The sequence below is a fragment of the Pseudophryne corroboree genome, chromosome 8 (genome assembly GCF_028390025.1).
Source record: "Pseudophryne corroboree isolate aPseCor3 chromosome 8, aPseCor3.hap2, whole genome shotgun sequence".
NCBI classification, from domain to species: domain Eukaryota; kingdom Metazoa; phylum Chordata; class Amphibia; order Anura; family Myobatrachidae; genus Pseudophryne; species Pseudophryne corroboree.
In genome coordinates this window covers 484,669,556-484,686,347 of record NC_086451.1, presented here as the reverse complement: position 1 = coordinate 484,686,347, position 16,792 = coordinate 484,669,556, and the positions used below count along the sequence as shown (strand labels likewise).

General features: G+C 46.5%; 1 protein-coding gene across 6 annotated transcripts in view; it reads right to left on the bottom strand.

Moving 5' to 3' along the window:
* BRWD3 (bromodomain and WD repeat domain containing 3) overlaps nucleotides 1–16,792 on the bottom strand; it is a 132,614-nt gene that overhangs the window by 11,410 nt on the left and 104,412 nt on the right. For all 6 annotated transcript variants that reach the window (XM_063938407.1, XM_063938408.1, XM_063938409.1 and 3 more), the window contains exons 31-33: nucleotides 5,615–5,735; nucleotides 4,647–4,772; nucleotides 4,486–4,567 (exon numbers count right to left, since the gene is read on the bottom strand). In XM_063938407.1, the coding sequence (XP_063794477.1) occupies nucleotides 4,486–4,567; nucleotides 4,647–4,772; nucleotides 5,615–5,735 (329 nt within the window). The remainder of the gene's footprint in view (nucleotides 1–4,485; nucleotides 4,568–4,646; nucleotides 4,773–5,614; nucleotides 5,736–16,792) is intronic.

The following is a 16,792-nucleotide window of genomic DNA, read 5'->3' as shown; positions in this document are numbered from 1 at the left end:
ATGGTCACTTTTCATGTGAGATGCTTCAAATCCACAGATTTGACTGGTTTTAAACCAATGTGATTTGAGGAATCCCAGAACTACGTTGAGATCCCACAGTGCCACTGGAGGCACAAAAGGGGGTTGTATATGCAATACTCCCTTGACAAACTTCTGGACTTCAGGAACTGAAGCCAATTCTTTCTGGAAGAAAATCGACAGGGCCGAAATTTGAACCTTAATGGACCCCAATTTGAGGCCCATAGACACTCCTGTTTGCAGGAAATGCAGGAAACGACCGAGTTGAAATTTCTTTGTGGGGCCTTCCTGGCCTCACACCACGCAACATATTTTCGCCACATGTGGTGATAATGTTGTGCGGTCACCTCCTTTCTGGCTTTGACCAGGGTAGGAATGACCTCTTCCGGAATGCCTTTTTCCCTTAGGATCCGGCTTTCCACCGCCATGCCGACAAACGCAGCTGCGGTAAGTCTTGGAACAGACATGGTACTTGCTGAAGCAAGTCCCTTCTTAGCGGCAGAGGCCATAAGACCTCTGTAAGCATCTCTTGAAGTTCCGGGTACCAAGTCCTTCTTGGCCAATCCGGAGCCATGAGTATAGTTCTTACTCCTCTACGTCTTATAATTCTCAGCACCTTAGGTATGAGAAGCAGAGGAGGGAACACATACACCGACTGGTACACCCACGGTGTTACCAGAACGTCCACAGCTATTGCCTGAGGGTCTCTTGACCTGGCGCAATACCTGTCCCGTTTTTTGTTCAGACGGGACGCCATCATGTCCACCTTTGGTATTTCCCAACGGTTTACAATCATGTGGAAAAAACTTCCCGATGAAGTTTCCACTCTCCCGGGTGGAGGTCGTGCCTGCTGAGGAAGTCTGCTTCCCAGTTTCCATTCCCGGGATGAAACACTGCTGACAGTGCAATCACATGATTTTCCGCCCAGCGAAAAGTCCTTGCAGTTTTTGCCATTGCCCTCCTGCTTCTTGTGTCGCCCTGTCTGTTTACGTGGGCGACTGCCGTGATGTTTTTCCCACTGGATCAATACCGGCTGACCTTGAAGCAGAGGTCTTGCTAAGCTTAGAGCATTATAAATTTACCCTTAGCTCCAGTATATTTATGTGGAGAAAAGTCTCCAGACTTGATCACACTCCCTGGAAATTTTTTCCTTGTGTGACTGCTCCCCAGCCTCTCGGGCTGGGCTCCGTGGTCACCAGCATCCAATCCTGAATGCCGAATCTGCGGCCCTCTAGAAGATGAGCACTCTATAACCACCACAGGAGAGACACCCTTGTCCTTGGATATAGGGTTATCCGCTGATGCATCTGAAGATGCGATCCGGACCATTTGTCCAGCAGATCCCACTGAAAAGTTCTTGCGTGAAATCTGCCGAATGGAATTGCTTCGTAGGAAGCCACCATTTTTACCAGGACCCTTGTGCAATGATGCACTGTTTTTAGGAGGTTCCTGACTAGCTCGGATAACTCCCTGGCTTTCTCTTCCGGGAGAAACACCTTTTTCTGGACTGTGTCCAGAATCATCCCTAGGCACAGCAGACGTGTCGTCGGGATCAGCTGCGATTTTGGAATATTTAGAATCCACCCGTGCTGTTGTAGCAGTATCCGAGATAGTGCTACTCCGACCTCCAACTGTTCCCTGGACTATGCCCTTATCAGGAGATCGTCCAAGTAAGGGATAATTAAGACGCCTTTTCTTCGAAGAAGAATCATCATTTCGGCCATTACCTTGGTAAAGACCCGGGGTGCCGTGGACAATCCAAACGGCAGCGTCTGAAACTGATAGTGACAGTTCTGCACCACGAACCTGAGGTACCCTTAGTGAGAAGGGCAAATTTGGGACACAGAGGTAAGCATCCCTGATGTCCCGGGACACTATATAGTCCCCTTCTTCCTGGTTCGTTATCACTGCTCTGAGTGACTCCATCTTGATTTGAACCTTTGTAAGTGTTCAAAAAAATTTTTAGAATAAGTCTCACCTAGCCTTCTGGCTTCAGTACCACAATATAGTGTGGAATAATACCCCTTTTCTTGTAGTAGGAGGGGTAATTTAATTATCACCTGCTGGGAATACAGCTTGTGAATTTTTTCCCACACTGCCTCCTTGTCGGAGGGAGACCTTGGTAAAGCAGACTTCAGGAGCCTGCGAAGGGGAAACGTCTCGACATTCCAATCTGTACCCCTGGGATACTACTTGTAGGATCCAGGGGTCCTGTACGGTCTCAGCGCCATGCTGAGAACTTGTCAGAAGCGGTGGAACGCTTCTGTTCCTGGGAATGGGCTGCCTGCTGCAGTCTTCTTCCCTTTCCTCTATCCCTGGGCAGATATGATCTTATAGGGACGAAAGGACTGAGGCTGAAAAGACGGTGTCTTTTTCTGCAGAGATGTGACTTAGGGTAAAAACGGCGGATTTTCCAGCAGTTGCCGTGGCCACCAGGTCCGATGGACCGACCCCAAATAACTCCTCTTCCTTTATACGGCAATACACCTTTGTGCCGTTTGGAATCTGCATCACCTGACCACTGTCGTGTCCATAACATCTTCTGGCAGATATGGACATCGCATTTACTCTTGATGCCAGAGTGCAAATATCCCTCTGTGCATCTCGCATATATAGAAATGCATCCTTTAAATGCTCTATAGTCAATAAAATACTGTCCCTGTCAAGGGTATCAATATTTTTAGTCAGGGAATCCGACCAAGCCACCCCAGCTCTGCACATCCAGGCTGAGGCGATCGCTGGTCGCAGTATAACACCAGTATGTGTGTATATACTTTTTATGATATTTTCCAGCCTCCTGTCAGCTGGTCCTTGAGGACGGCCCTATCTATAGACGGTACCGCCACTTGTTTTGATAAGCGTGTGAGCGCCTTATCCACCCTAAGGGGTGTTTCCCAACGCGCCCTAACTTCTGGCGGGAAAGGGTATACCGCCCATAATTTTCTATCGGGGGGAACCCACGCATCATCACACACTTTATTTAATTTATCTGATTCAGGAAAAACTACGGTAGTTTTTTCACATCCCACATAATACCCTCTTTTGTGGTACTTGTAGTATCAGAAATATGTAACACCTCCTTCATTGCCTTTAACGTGTGGCCCTAATAAGGAATACGTTTGTTTATTCACCGTCGACACTGGATTCAGTGTCCCTGTCTGTGTCTGTGTCGACCGACTAAAGTAAACGGGCGTTTTAAAACCCCTGACGGTGTTTTTGAGACGTCTGGACCGGTACTAATTGTTTGTCGGCCGTCTCATGTCGTCAACCGACCTTGCAGCGTGTTGACATTATCACGTAATTTCCTAAATAAGCCATCCATTCCGGTGTCGACTCCCTAGAGAGTGACATCACCATTACAGGCAATTGCTCCGCCTCCTCACCAACATCGTCCTCATACATGTCGACACACGTACCGACACACAGCACACACACAGGGAATGCTCTGATAGAGGACAGGACCCACTAGCCCTTTGGAGAGACAGAGGGAGAGTTTACCAGCACACACCAAAAACGCTATAATTATATAGGGACAACCTTATATAAGTGTTTTCCCTTATAGCATCTTTTTTATATATTTCTAACGCCAATTTAGTGCCCCCCCTCTCTGTTTTAACCCTGTTTCTGTAGTGCAGTGCAGGGGAGAGCCTGGGAGCCTTCCCTCCAGCCTTTCTGTGAGGGAAAATGGCGCTGTGTGCTGAGGAGATAGGCCCCGCCCCTTTTTCGGCGGCCTCGTCTCCCGCTCTTAACGGATTCTGGCAGGGGTTAAATATCTCCATATAGCCTCCGGAGGCTATATGTGAGGTATTTTTAGCCAAAATAGGTATTCATTTGCCTCCCAGGGCGCCCCCCTCCCAGCGCCCTGCACCCTCAGTGACTGCCGTGTGAAGTGTGCTGAGAGGAAAATGGCGCACAGCTGCAGTGCTGTGCGCTACCTTTAGAAGACTGAGGAGTCTTCTGCCGCCGATTCTGGACCTCTTCTTACTTCAGCATCTGCAAGGGGGCCGGCGGCAAGGCTCCGGTGACCATCCAGGCTGTACCTGTGATCGTCCCTCTGGAGCTGATGTCCAGTAGCCAAGAAGCCAATCCATCCTGCACGCAGGTGAGTTCACTTCTTCTCCCCTAAGTCCCTCGTTGCAGTGATCCTGTTGCCAGCAGGACTCACTGTAAAATAAAAAACCTAAGCTAAACTTTTCTAAGCAGCTCTTTAGGAGAGCCACCTAGATTGCACCCTTCTCGGCCGGGCACAAAAATCTAACTGGCTTGGAGGAGGGTCATAGGGGGAGGAGCCAGTGCACACCACCTGATCGGAAAGCTTTACTTTTGTGCCCTGTCTCCTGTGGAGCCGCTATTCCCCATGGTCCTTTCAGGAACCCCAGCATCCACTAGGACGATAGAGAAAGAGGAATGTAAGCTCTGACCAGGGGACTCATCCCAGTAATCTGGTCATCCGAGTCGTTAGCTCACCTCTTCCTCTTCCTCTGCATCATCCACATCTTCAGACCTTACTTGATTGTAGATTTCCAGAATGTCCGTACAATCGTCATCACTGCAAGTGCAACAGAAAGGGCTGTAGCGAATGTCAGGGACTACACCGGAACAGATTAACGCGCAGCGCGCACACATACCCGATATACCGCAATAACACATCCGTCACTATTTTGGCAGACTTGACAATTGGAGAATTAGGCTCATTGAAAGTCCTAGCGTTGTGTTCGATATAACGGACCTCCCAGATTAATGCAGAGATCCTCCTAGACAGGACAAAGAGACTGTAAGTGACATCCAAGATACCTACCCAGTTCTCTCACTATGCGTAATAAACCGTATTACACGTGCAGCCGATATAGCTTGTGCTCCGTCATACCTACCCACAGAGTACTGGACACGTCGTTCCACATCTTATATGAAAAACATTCTATCTTGGAAAGCATCCACTGCGATACATTTATACAAGTAATTCAACAAGATACATCTATAATTAAATAAATATAGAATAACGAATTATACATCGTAATACTTACAGTAAAGCAACATCCCCGGTTACAGTGATTGACCGCAGTGCACTACGCACCATCTGATTCTCACAGGCGCTGGGCGTGTTATTATGCACAACACTTGGGCTGAGAGACACAGTAGGGGGGGGGGTGAATGTGCACTATCGCAGAGTTTGCAGGTTCTGATTGGTCTCAGTCCTACCATGTGACAGCACTCCTCTTAGTGCAGCATGGAACACTAAACACTACGTGTAGTGTCACACCCGGCAGGTGACGGAGAACAAGCTATACCGCCTGCACGTTTAATGCTGCTTTTTACACATATTAAGAGAACTGGACGGCAAACATGAGCGCAATGTAACTGCATGCAACACAATAATAAGGAAAATAGGACCTAGGAATTATATCTGTCCCATTTCCACACGTTCATTGCTGCGCTGTGCTAAATATTACTCTGTGGGGTCAGAGACGTCCATAATCCCTACCAGACTGATACACAGCGCGTGTCACCAGATCCTATAGCCATATGCGGGGAATACTGGGCGCCGGAAGAAACGCCTACTATAGTCCAGCTCTTCCAACGCGTCTCGTACACTGACCTGTAGAAGCGGCTCTCTAGTCTCTTCCTGACGGAGCCCAGGTCGGTCGGATAAGCCACCGCGGTGCAATACGTGGGATACGCAGCAAGGTCAACTGGAGCGCTGAACGGGCTGACGAAATCTGAAAACAAACCTTAGCGTAATTACTACATTACAGAAAATAGGATTTTGGTACTTACCAGGTAAATCCTTTTCTTTGAATCCATAGGAGGCACTGGAGTACTCTTGGGATATGGACGGCTTAGCAGAAACAAAGGCACTGAATATTTAAATTTAGAACTCTCCACCCCTCCATATCCCCGAGTACCTCAGTGTATTACCTCAGTGTTTTTTACTGAGCCGAACAGGAACTATAGAGAGGTTGGACAATGGAGAATTCCTATAACCTAACGGACAACAACAAAGTTGACACATAACGTTACTGACAACGAAACAGTTGACACCATAACCGATAGAACCTTATAATTTGAACCAGTCGGTGAAAATGTGTTACCATAAGATCCCCTGAGCTTAATACAACCCAGGTAAAACTGCTCTGGGTGGGCGTCCAGTGCCCCCTATGGATTCAAAGAAAAGGATTTACCTGGTAAGTACCAAAATCCTATTTTCTTTTTCATCCACTAGGGGTCACTGGAGTACTCTTGGGACGTACCAAAGCTTCCGCCGTGGGCGGGAGAGCTGTTTGACACCTGTAACACTAGACGGCCAAAGCTAGATGCTGATGCCGCAAACGTATCAAACCTGTAAAAGCGCACAAACGTGTGCACTGAAGACCATGTAGCCGCACGGTCAAGCTGCGTCGTAGAAGCTCCACGACCAGCTGGCCATGACGTTCCCACAGAACCTGTGGGATGAGCTATTACTGATGTAGGCGACTGTAACCTAGCCTTAAGGTAAGCCTGACGTATAGTCAGTTTTTCCATCTGGATAAGGTCTGCTGAGAAGCTGGCCAACCCCACTTGGCAGCATCATAGAGAACAAACAACGTATCCGTATTACGAACTGTAGACGTTCGGGACATATAAACGCGTAATGCGCGTACCACATTCAGAATTCTAGAATGTGCTGTCAACACAGGAACCACTATTGGTTGATTGATGTGAAAAGATGACACTAGCTTTGGTAAGAAATCGGGATTCGTCCGAAGTTCCGCTCTGTCATCAGGAAACACCAAATACGGTGGCTTGCATGACAAGGCACCCAAATTTGAAAAACGCCTTGCCGAAGCTAAGGCTAGAAGAAAAAACGTTTTCCAAGTCAGAAACTTAATATCCACTTGCTGTAAGGGTTCAAAATATGAAGACTGTAAGAAATCTGAACCCAAATTCAAGTCCCATGGCGCTGTAGGTGGGATAAATGGAGGCTGTACTCTGAGGACACCCTGCAGAAAAATGTGTACCGACGGCAATAGAGCCAATCGTCTTTGAAAATAAATTGACAACACAGATACCTGCACCTTTAGTGTAGATAAACGCAGTCCTCCATCCAACCCCGTCTGTAAAAATAACAGAATACGGGTAACTTGAAAGATGATGTCGGAAACTTCCGAGCTTCACACCAACCTATATAGGCACGCCAAATTCTGTAATAATGAGCTGCCGTAACCGGCTTCCTAGCTCGTAACATGGTTGGTATAACCGATACTGTAATGCCCTCTCTTCTTAAGAGGGCGGTCTCAACAACCACCCTGTCAACCGCAGCCGCGCTAAATAGGGGTAAAAGAACGGAACCTGTTGCAACGGGTTGGACGTAGTATGAGCGGCCAAGGATCGTCTGCGAGTAGTCCGCGGAGATTCGAGAACCAAGCTCTGTGAGACCCATGAGATATCACTAGTATGACTGTGACGGACTCTCTTATGATCAGTTTTAGCAACGGAGAGAGCAGCGGAAAACGGTGGAAATAGATACACGAGGCTGTACGGCCACGCGAATGTGAGAGCGTCCACCGCCACTGCCCTTGGGATCTGTCGTTCTGGACACATACTGGGCATTTGTAATTGTGGCGAGATGGCATCATGTCCACCTGAGTGTAACCCCACCTGTGGACCAACATGTGAAACACCTCTGGATTTAATGCCCAGTCTCCTGGATGAAAATCCCGACGGCTGAGATCATCTGTCTAGCAGATGTCCACTCCCGGAATGAACCCAGTCGACAATATCACCTTGTGGTATTCTGGGCAATTGAGGATTCGAGCTACTTCCCGCATTGCCATGCGGCTTCTCGTTCCTCCATGGTTGTTGTGTATGCGACTGCCGTCGCGTTGTCTGACTGCACTTGGACAGTCTGAGAGCGAAGCATGTAGTGCAATGTAAATTGCACGGAGTTCCAGGACATTTATAGACAGCAATCTGTCGTGATCCGTTTAGAAACCCTGTCGCTGACCATTTTAACTACAACTCCCCAACCTCTGAGACTCTCGCCCAGAGTAGAGACACCCTCGCCCCCCTGTGGGAAATCTGCCTATGTGAGGGCGACTACTGCTGTTGAAATGGACGCGAGTGAAAACCTCCGAACTGAAGCGCTTCGAAAGCCCATCATTGTTCCTAATAGGCGAATACACAAATGTACCGATAGTGTGCGTGGCTTGAGCACTAATTGTACCAGATGGCGTATAATCTGTTCTTTCTGGTGTAGTAGGTAAATTATTTGATTTACCGTATCTGGAATCATACTTAGGAATTGAAGTCGTTGAGACGGAATTAGATGCGATTGTTTTTGAAGTTGACACTGCAACCGTGGTGTACGTTAGCAGCGCAAGTCGGAGGAGCTGTCCTGACGAAGTCCCATAGTGACGAAACGCGTTGGGCGTGGCTTGCATCTGCAGACGAAGTCGGTCTCCAGTCTGGAACAGAGCAGACGGTCTCTCCGTGAAAAATACGCCGCCAGCAGAAGGTTCAGCCCGAGGCGACAGTTATCGGAGGACTGGCTAAGTGCATCAATTTTAACTTTCATGTACGTGGATATTTACATAGTAAAGTGTTACCTTTTATTACCATTCACCGGTGCGCTCTCCTTATTCTTGATATATATATATATATATATATATATATATATATATATATATATATATATATATATATATAGAATTGGAGACTACGGCGCTCGGGTGCAGTTTATGTGGTAATTATGCACAGAATATACAGTAGAAATATTGTTTAAAAATATGATAAAACGTAGTGAATATAATAAAGAAAATACGTGAAGTAAAAGTCCCTATTTCATATAGAAGCACTTCTCAATAAGTTATCAGAGCGGCAGCTTGTAATGTATATAAATATGCTTGGCGTGCATATAAAATTTGTTGCAAGAATTGGTGAAAACAAGCGCCCAAGAGTGTGATTTTTAAAACCAGGGAAAATGAAGGTATAGAGAAACGGATGATAAGGATCGGTTAAAAAACACTTATCTGGTAGGTAGAGACTTGACTCAAGCAGTACTCTTTTTGTGGATTAAGAACATGCGGATAAAACAGAAGAAAACCAACATAGTGTGTACCTTTTATGTTACGTATTATGTTACTGCTTAGTTTCACAGGCCTAATTAGGGAACTAGCTTATTCCCACAGAATATAAATTTGCAGCCTGAGCAGTATATATATTAAAAATACAAAAAATGTAATAACATAATCACATAAAAACACACATAAAAATAGCTGTATAGCATGCGTACAGAATAAAAATTATATCAGGTTTATCTGTCCATGTAAATGACTGAAATGCATGCGTACAGGATTTAAAATTATTTTAGGCTTATCTGTCCATAAAGAGGAGATGTCTGCAGGTACTCCCAACGCGTTTCGTCCGTCAGCAACAGGACTTCATCAAGGGGATGACCACACTGAGCAAGTTTTGCTCTATTTATGCCCAGAAGGAGGAAATTGGTAATGACATCACTTCCTGTGATTGTCATTAATTTTATTGGAAAACAGTATATCTATAATCTAATATGCACTCAAAACAGTGAAAATTAAATAGAATTATAAGTAGAGTAAAGAAGAACCGAAATTTTTATAGAAAACATGATTAGAAAGTGAATTAACGTCTATTGCCGTCGGAAATGGTGGTGGAACGCATGCGTCATTTCCGGCCGGCGTTGTGTACTTTTAAATGGTGAATTATTCACTGTGTAAGGAGTGGATCGGAAGGTGAACCAGTAATGTGCTGGGACAAGTGGGGAAGAAGAGAAAGAGGATAGCGGTGGCGTGCACCGCCACAGCACTCACTTCACATCCGTGGGAAACACGGAAGTGAGTGCATTAGGGCGGTGGAACGCACCGCCATTAAGTTGGAGGAGAATAGGACATAGCGGTGGAACGCACCGCCATGTCGATGACGTCACTTCCGCAAGAGATGCGGAAGTGAGGAAAGTACATGTCAATTATGGTGGAACGCACCGCAGTTTAATAGCGCTATGGAGCGCATAGCCAGATTACTACAGAGTGTACTTAGCGAGACCATTAAGATCAACCAGTTAGTCTTGTGGTTCGCTACATGTGCAAAGTGTCGTGGATTATATGTATGTATATGTACACATGCATGTATATATGTGTAAATACATAAATATATATCTCACGTGAGTGGTAAAGGTTTAAAGTGACAGTGCCCTGGAATATATCATTTTGATTTAAAGTGGTAGTGCTGTATTTATTGTTAATTTATTTTGAGTGCAAATGGATGTTATTAAAAATAATTGTTAATAATTATATATAATGTATATGTAAAATCTGGACTCATTTTTTCTTAATAAAAAATTCCTTTCCGATACAGTCATATGGATTCATTCTTTCTTAGTCGTTTTAAAAAATGTCCATAGTTTTAGATATGTCCGTAAAGTCAGTCTTGTACATCGCTTGTGGACGTCTTCTGGTACTTCTCATATTTGTTTTTGGTATCGTCCATTGAAAAAAAAATTTTAGCTGGAAAAGACCATAGAAATGGCTTATGACTTAAAGCCTCAACTAAATATAAATATATAAGAAACCAATTTCATACTTAATTATATATCAAGGAGAGTAATGAATAAAAAAGGAGATAAAAGGAGATAAAAGGTGATAAAAGAATATGTGGGGAATGAAGCATCAGAGGAAAGGGGCAATTTCAAACTAGAGATGAGCGGGTTCGGTTTCTCTGAATCCGAACCCGCCCGAACTTCATGTTTTTTTTCACGGGTCCGAGCAACTCGGATCTTCCCGCCTTGCTCGGTTAACCCGAGCGCGCCCGAACGTCATCATGACGCTGTCGGATTCTCGCGAGACTCGGATTCTATATAAGGAGCCGCGCGTCGCCGCCATTTTCACACGTGCATTGAGATTGATAGGGAGAGGACGTGGCTGGCGTCCTCTCCATTTAGATTAGGGTTGAGAGAGAGAGAGAGAGAGAGATTGACCTGAGGCTGTGATACTGTAGAAGAGAGTGCAGAGTTTAGTGACTGACGACCACAGTGACCACCAGACAGTGCAGTTGTTTGTTTTATTTAATATATCCGTTCTCTGCCTGAAAAAAACGATACACACAGTGACTCAGTCACATACCATATCTGTGTGCACTGCTCAGCCCAGTGTGCTGCATCAATGTATATATATATCTGACTGTGCTCAGCTCACACAGCTTATAATTGTGGGGGAGACTGGGGAGCACTGCAGTGCCAGTTATAGGTTATAGCAGGAGCACATAATATTATATTAAAATTAAACAGTGCACACTTTTGCTGCAGGAGTGCCACTGCTAGTGTGACTAGTGACCAGTGACCTGACCACCAGTATATATAATATTAGTAGTATACTATCTCTTTATCAACCAGTCTATATTAGCAGCAGACACAGTACAGTGCGGTAGTTCACGGCTGTGGCTACCTCTGTGTCGGCACTCGGCAGCCCGTCCATAATTGTATATACCACCTAACCGTGGTTTTTTTTTCTTTCTTTATACATACATACTAGTTACGAGTATACTATCTCTTTATCAACCAGTCTATATTAGCAGCAGACACAGTACAGTGCGGTAGTTCACGGCTGTGGCTACCTCTGTGTCGGCACTCGGCAGCCCGTCCATAATTGTATATACCACCTAACCGTGTTTTTTTTTTCTTTCTTTATACATACATACTAGTTACGAGTATACTATCTCTTTATCAACCAGTCTATATATTAGCAGCAGACACAGTACAGTGCGGTAGTTCACGGCTGTGGCTACCTCTGTGTCGGCACTCGGCAGCCCGTCCATAATTGTATATACCACCTAACCGTGGTTTTTTTTTCTTTCTTTATACATACATACTAGTTACGAGTATACTATCTCTTTATCAACCAGTCTATATATTAGCAGCAGACACAGTACAGTGCGGTAGTTCACGGCTGTGGCTACCTCTGTGTCGGCACTCGGCAGCCCGTCCATAATTGTATATACCACCTAACCGTGGTTTTTTTTTCTTTCTTTATACATACATACTAGTTACGAGTATACTATCTCTTTATCAACCAGTCTATATTAGCAGCAGACACAGTACAGTGCGGTAGTTCACGGCTGTGGCTACCTCTGTGTCTGCACTCGGCAGGCAGTCCATAATTGTATACTAGTATCCATCTCCATTGTTTACCTGAGGTGCCTTTTAGTTGTGCCTATTAAAATATGGAGAACAAAAATGTTGAGGTTCCAAAATTAGGGAAAGATCAAGATCCACTTCCACCTCGTGCTGAAGCTGCTGCCACTAGTCATGGCCGAGACGATGAAATGCCAGCAACGTCGTCTGCCAAGGCCGATGCCCAATGTCATAGTACAGAGCATGTCAAATCCAAAACACCAAATATCAGAAAAAAAAGGACTCCAAAACCTAAAATAAAATTGTCGGAGGAGAAGCGTAAACTTGCCAATATGCCATTTACGACACGGAGTGGCAAGGAACGGCTGAGGCCCTGGCCTATGTTCATGGCTAGTGGTTCAGCTTCACATGAGGATGGAAGCACTCAGCCTCTCGCTAGAAAAATGAAAAGACTCAAGCAGGCAAAAGCAGCACAGCAAAGAACTGTGCATTCTTCGAAATCCCAAATCCACAAGGAGAGTCCAATTGTGTCGGTTGCGATGCCTGACCTTCCCAACACTGGACGTGAAGAGCATGCGCCTTCCACCATTTGCACGCCCCCTGCAAGTGCTGGAAGGAGCACCCGCAGTCCAGTTCCTGATAGTCAGATTGAAGATGTCAGTGTTGAAGTACACCAGGATGAGGAGGATATGGGTGTTGCTGGAGCTGGGGAGGAAATTGACCAGGAGGATTCTGATGGTGAGGTGGTTTGTTTAAGTCAGGCACCCGGGGAGACACCTGTTGTCCGTGGGAGGAATATGGCCGTTGACATGCCAGGTGAAAATACCAAAAAAATCAGCTCTTCGGTGTGGAAGTATTTCACCAGAAATGCGGACAACAGGTGTCAAGCCGTGTGTTCCCTTTGTCAAGCTGTAATAAGTAGGGGTAAGGACGTTAACCACCTCGGAACATCCTCCCTTATACGTCACCTGCAGCGCATTCATAATAAGTCAGTGACAAGTTCAAAAACTTTGGGTGACAGCGGAAGCAGTCCACTGACCAGTAAATCCCTTCCTCTTGTAACCAAGCTCACGCAAACCACCCCACCAACTCCCTCAGTGTCAATTTCCTCCTTCCCCAGGAATGCCAATAGTCCTGCAGGCCATGTCACTGGCAATTCTGACGAGTCCTCTCCTGCCTGGGATTCCTCCGATGCATCCTTGCGTGTAACGCCTACTGCTGCTGGCGCTGCTGTTGTTGCCGCTGGGAGTCGATGGTCATCCCAGAGGGGAAGTCGTAAGCCCACTTGTACTACTTCCAGTAAGCAATTGACTGTTCAACAGTCCTTTGCGAGGAAGATGAAATATCACAGCAGTCATCCTACTGCAAAGCGGATAACTGAGGCCTTGGCATCCTGGGTGGTGAGAAACGTGGTTCCGGTATCCATCATTACTGCAGAGCCAACTAGAGACTTGTTGGAGGTACTGTGTCCCCGGTACCAAATACCATCTAGGTTCCATTTCTCTAGGCAGGCGATACCGAAAATGTACACAGACCTCAGAAAAAGAGTCACCAGTGTCCTAAAAAAAGCAGCTGTACCCAATGTCCACTTAACCACGGACATGTGGACAAGTGGAGCAGGGCAGGGTCAGGACTATATGACTGTGACAGCCCACTGGGTAGATGTATGGACTCCCGCCGCAAGAACAGCAGCGGCGGCACCAGTAGCAGCATCTCGCAAACGCCAACTCTTTCCTAGGCAGGCTACGCTTTGTATCACCGCTTTCCAGAATACGCACACAGCTGAAAACCTCTTACGGCAACTGAGGAAGATCATCGCGGAATGGCTTACCCCAATTGGACTCTCCTGTGGATTTGTGGCATCGGACAACGCCAGCAATATTGTGTGTGCATTAAATATGGGCAAATTCCAGCACGTCCCATGTTTTGCACATACCTTGAATTTGGTGGTGCAGAATTTTTAAAAAAACGACAGGGGCGTGCAAGAGATGCTGTCGGTGGCCAGAAGAATTGCGGGACACTTTCGGCGTACAGGCACCACGTACAGAAGACTGGAGCACCACCAAAAACTACTGAACCTGCCCTGCCATCATCTGAAGCAAGAAGTGGTAACGAGGTGGAATTCAACCCTCTATATGCTTCAGAGGTTGGAGGAGCAGCAAAAGGCCATTCAAGCCTATACAATTGAGCACGATATAGTAGGTGGAATGCACCTGTCTCAAGCGCAGTGGAGAATGATTTCAACGTTGTGCAAGGTTCTGATGCCCTTTGAACTTGCCACACGTGAAGTCAGTTCAGACACTGCCAGCCTGAGTCAGGTCATTGCCCTCATCAGGCTTTTGCAGAAGAAGCTGGAGACATTGAAGGAGGAGCTAACACGGAGCGATTCCGCTAGGCATGTGGGACTTGTGGATGGAGCCCTTAATTCGCTTAACAAGGATTCACGGGTGGTCAATCTGTTGAAATCAGAGCACTACATTTTGGCCACCGTGCTCGATCCTAGATTTAAAGCCTACCTTGGATCTCTCTTTCCGGCAGACACAAGTCTGCTGGGGTTGAAAGACCTGCTGGTGACAAAATTGTCAAGTCAAGCGGAACGCGACCTGTCAACATCTCCTCCTTCACATTCTCCCGCAACTGGGGGTGCGAGGAAAAGGCTCAGAATTCCGAGCCCACCCGCTGGCGGTGATGCAGGGCAGTCTGGAGCGACTGCTGATGCTGACATCTGGTCCGGACTGAAGGACCTGACAACGATTACGGACATGTCGTCTACTGTCACTGCATATGATTCTCTCAACATTGATAGAATGGTGGAGGATTATATGAGTGACCGCATCCAAGTAGGCACGTCACACAGTCCGTACTTATACTGGCAGGAAAAAGAGGCAATTTGGAGGCCCTTGCACAAACTGGCTTTATTCTACCTAAGTTGCCCTCCCACAAGTGTGTACTCCGAAAGAGTGTTTAGTGCCGCCGCTCACCTTGTCAGCAATCGGCGTACGAGGTTACATCCAGAAAATGTGGAGAAGATGATGTTCATTAAAATGAATTATAATCAATTCCTCCGCGGAGACATTGACCAGCAGCAATTGCCTCCACAAAGTACACAGGGAGCTGAGATGGTGGATTCCAGTGGGGACGAATTGATAATCTGCGAGGAGGGGGATGTACACGGTGATATATCGGAGGGTGATGATGAGGTGGACATCTTGCCTCTGTAGAGCCAGTTTGTGCAAGGAGAGATTAATTGCTTCTTTTTTGGGGGGGGTCCAAACCAACCCGTCATATCAGTCACGTGGCAGACCCTGTCACTGAAATGATGGGTTGGTTAAAGTGTGCATGTCCTGTTTTGTTTATACAACATAAGGGTGGGTGGGAGGGCCCAAGGACAATTCCATCTTGCACCTCTTTTTTCTTTTCTTTTTCTTTGCATCATGTGCTGATTGGGGAGGGTTTTTTGGAAGGGACATCCTGCGTGACACTGCAGTGCCACTCCTAGATGGGCCCGGTGTTTGTGTCGGCCACTAGGGTCGCTAATCTTACTCACACAGTCAGCTACCTCATTGCGCCTCTTTTTTTCTTTGCGTCATGTGCTGTTTGGGGAGGGTTTTTTGGAAGGGACATCCTGCGTGACACTGCAGTGCCACTCCTAGATGGGCCCGGTGTTTGTGTCGGCCACTAGGGTCGCTAATCTTACTCACACAGCTACCTCATTGCGCCTCTTTTTTTCTTTGCGTCATGTGCTGTTTGGGGAGGGTTTTTTGGAAGGGACATCCTGCGTGACACTGCAGTGCCACTCCTAGATGGGCCCGGTGTTTGTGTCGGCCACTAGGGTCGCTAATCTTACTCACACAGCTACCTCATTGCGCCTCTTTTTTTCTTTGCGTCATGTGCTGTTTGGGGAGGGTTTTTTGGAAGGGACATCCTGCGTGACACTGCAGTGCCACTCCTAGATGGGCCCGGTGTTTGTGTCGGCCACTAGGGTCGCTAATCTTACTCACACAGCTACCTCATTGCGCCTCTTTTTTTCTTTGCGTCATGTGCTGTTTGGGGAGGGTTTTTTGGAAGGGACATCCTGCGTGACACTGCAGTGCCACTCCTAGATGGGCCCGGTGTTTGTGTCGGCCACTAGGGTCGCTAATCTTACTCACACAGCTACCTCATTGCGCCTCTTTTTTTCTTTGCGTCATGTGCTGTTTGGGGAGGGTTTTTTGGAAGGGACATCCTGCGTGACACTGCAGTGCCACTCCTAGATGGGCCCGGTGTTTGTGTCGGCCACTAGGGTCGCTTATCTTACTCACACAGCGACCTCGGTGCAAATTTTAGGACTAAAAATAATATTGTGAGGTGTGAGGTATTCAGAATAGACTGAAAATGAGTGGAAATTATGGTTTTTGAGGTTAATACTTTGGGATCAAAATGACCCCCAAATTCTATGATTTAAGCTGTTTTTTAGGGTTTTTTGAAAAAAACACCCGAATCCAAAACACACCCGAATCAGACAAAAAAAATTCAGTGAGGTTTTGCCAAAACGCGTTCGAACCCAAAACACGGCCGCGGAACCGAACCCAAAACCAAAACACAAAACCCGAAAAATTTCAGGCGCTCATCTCTATTTCAAACGCCTCATTCAGTCCT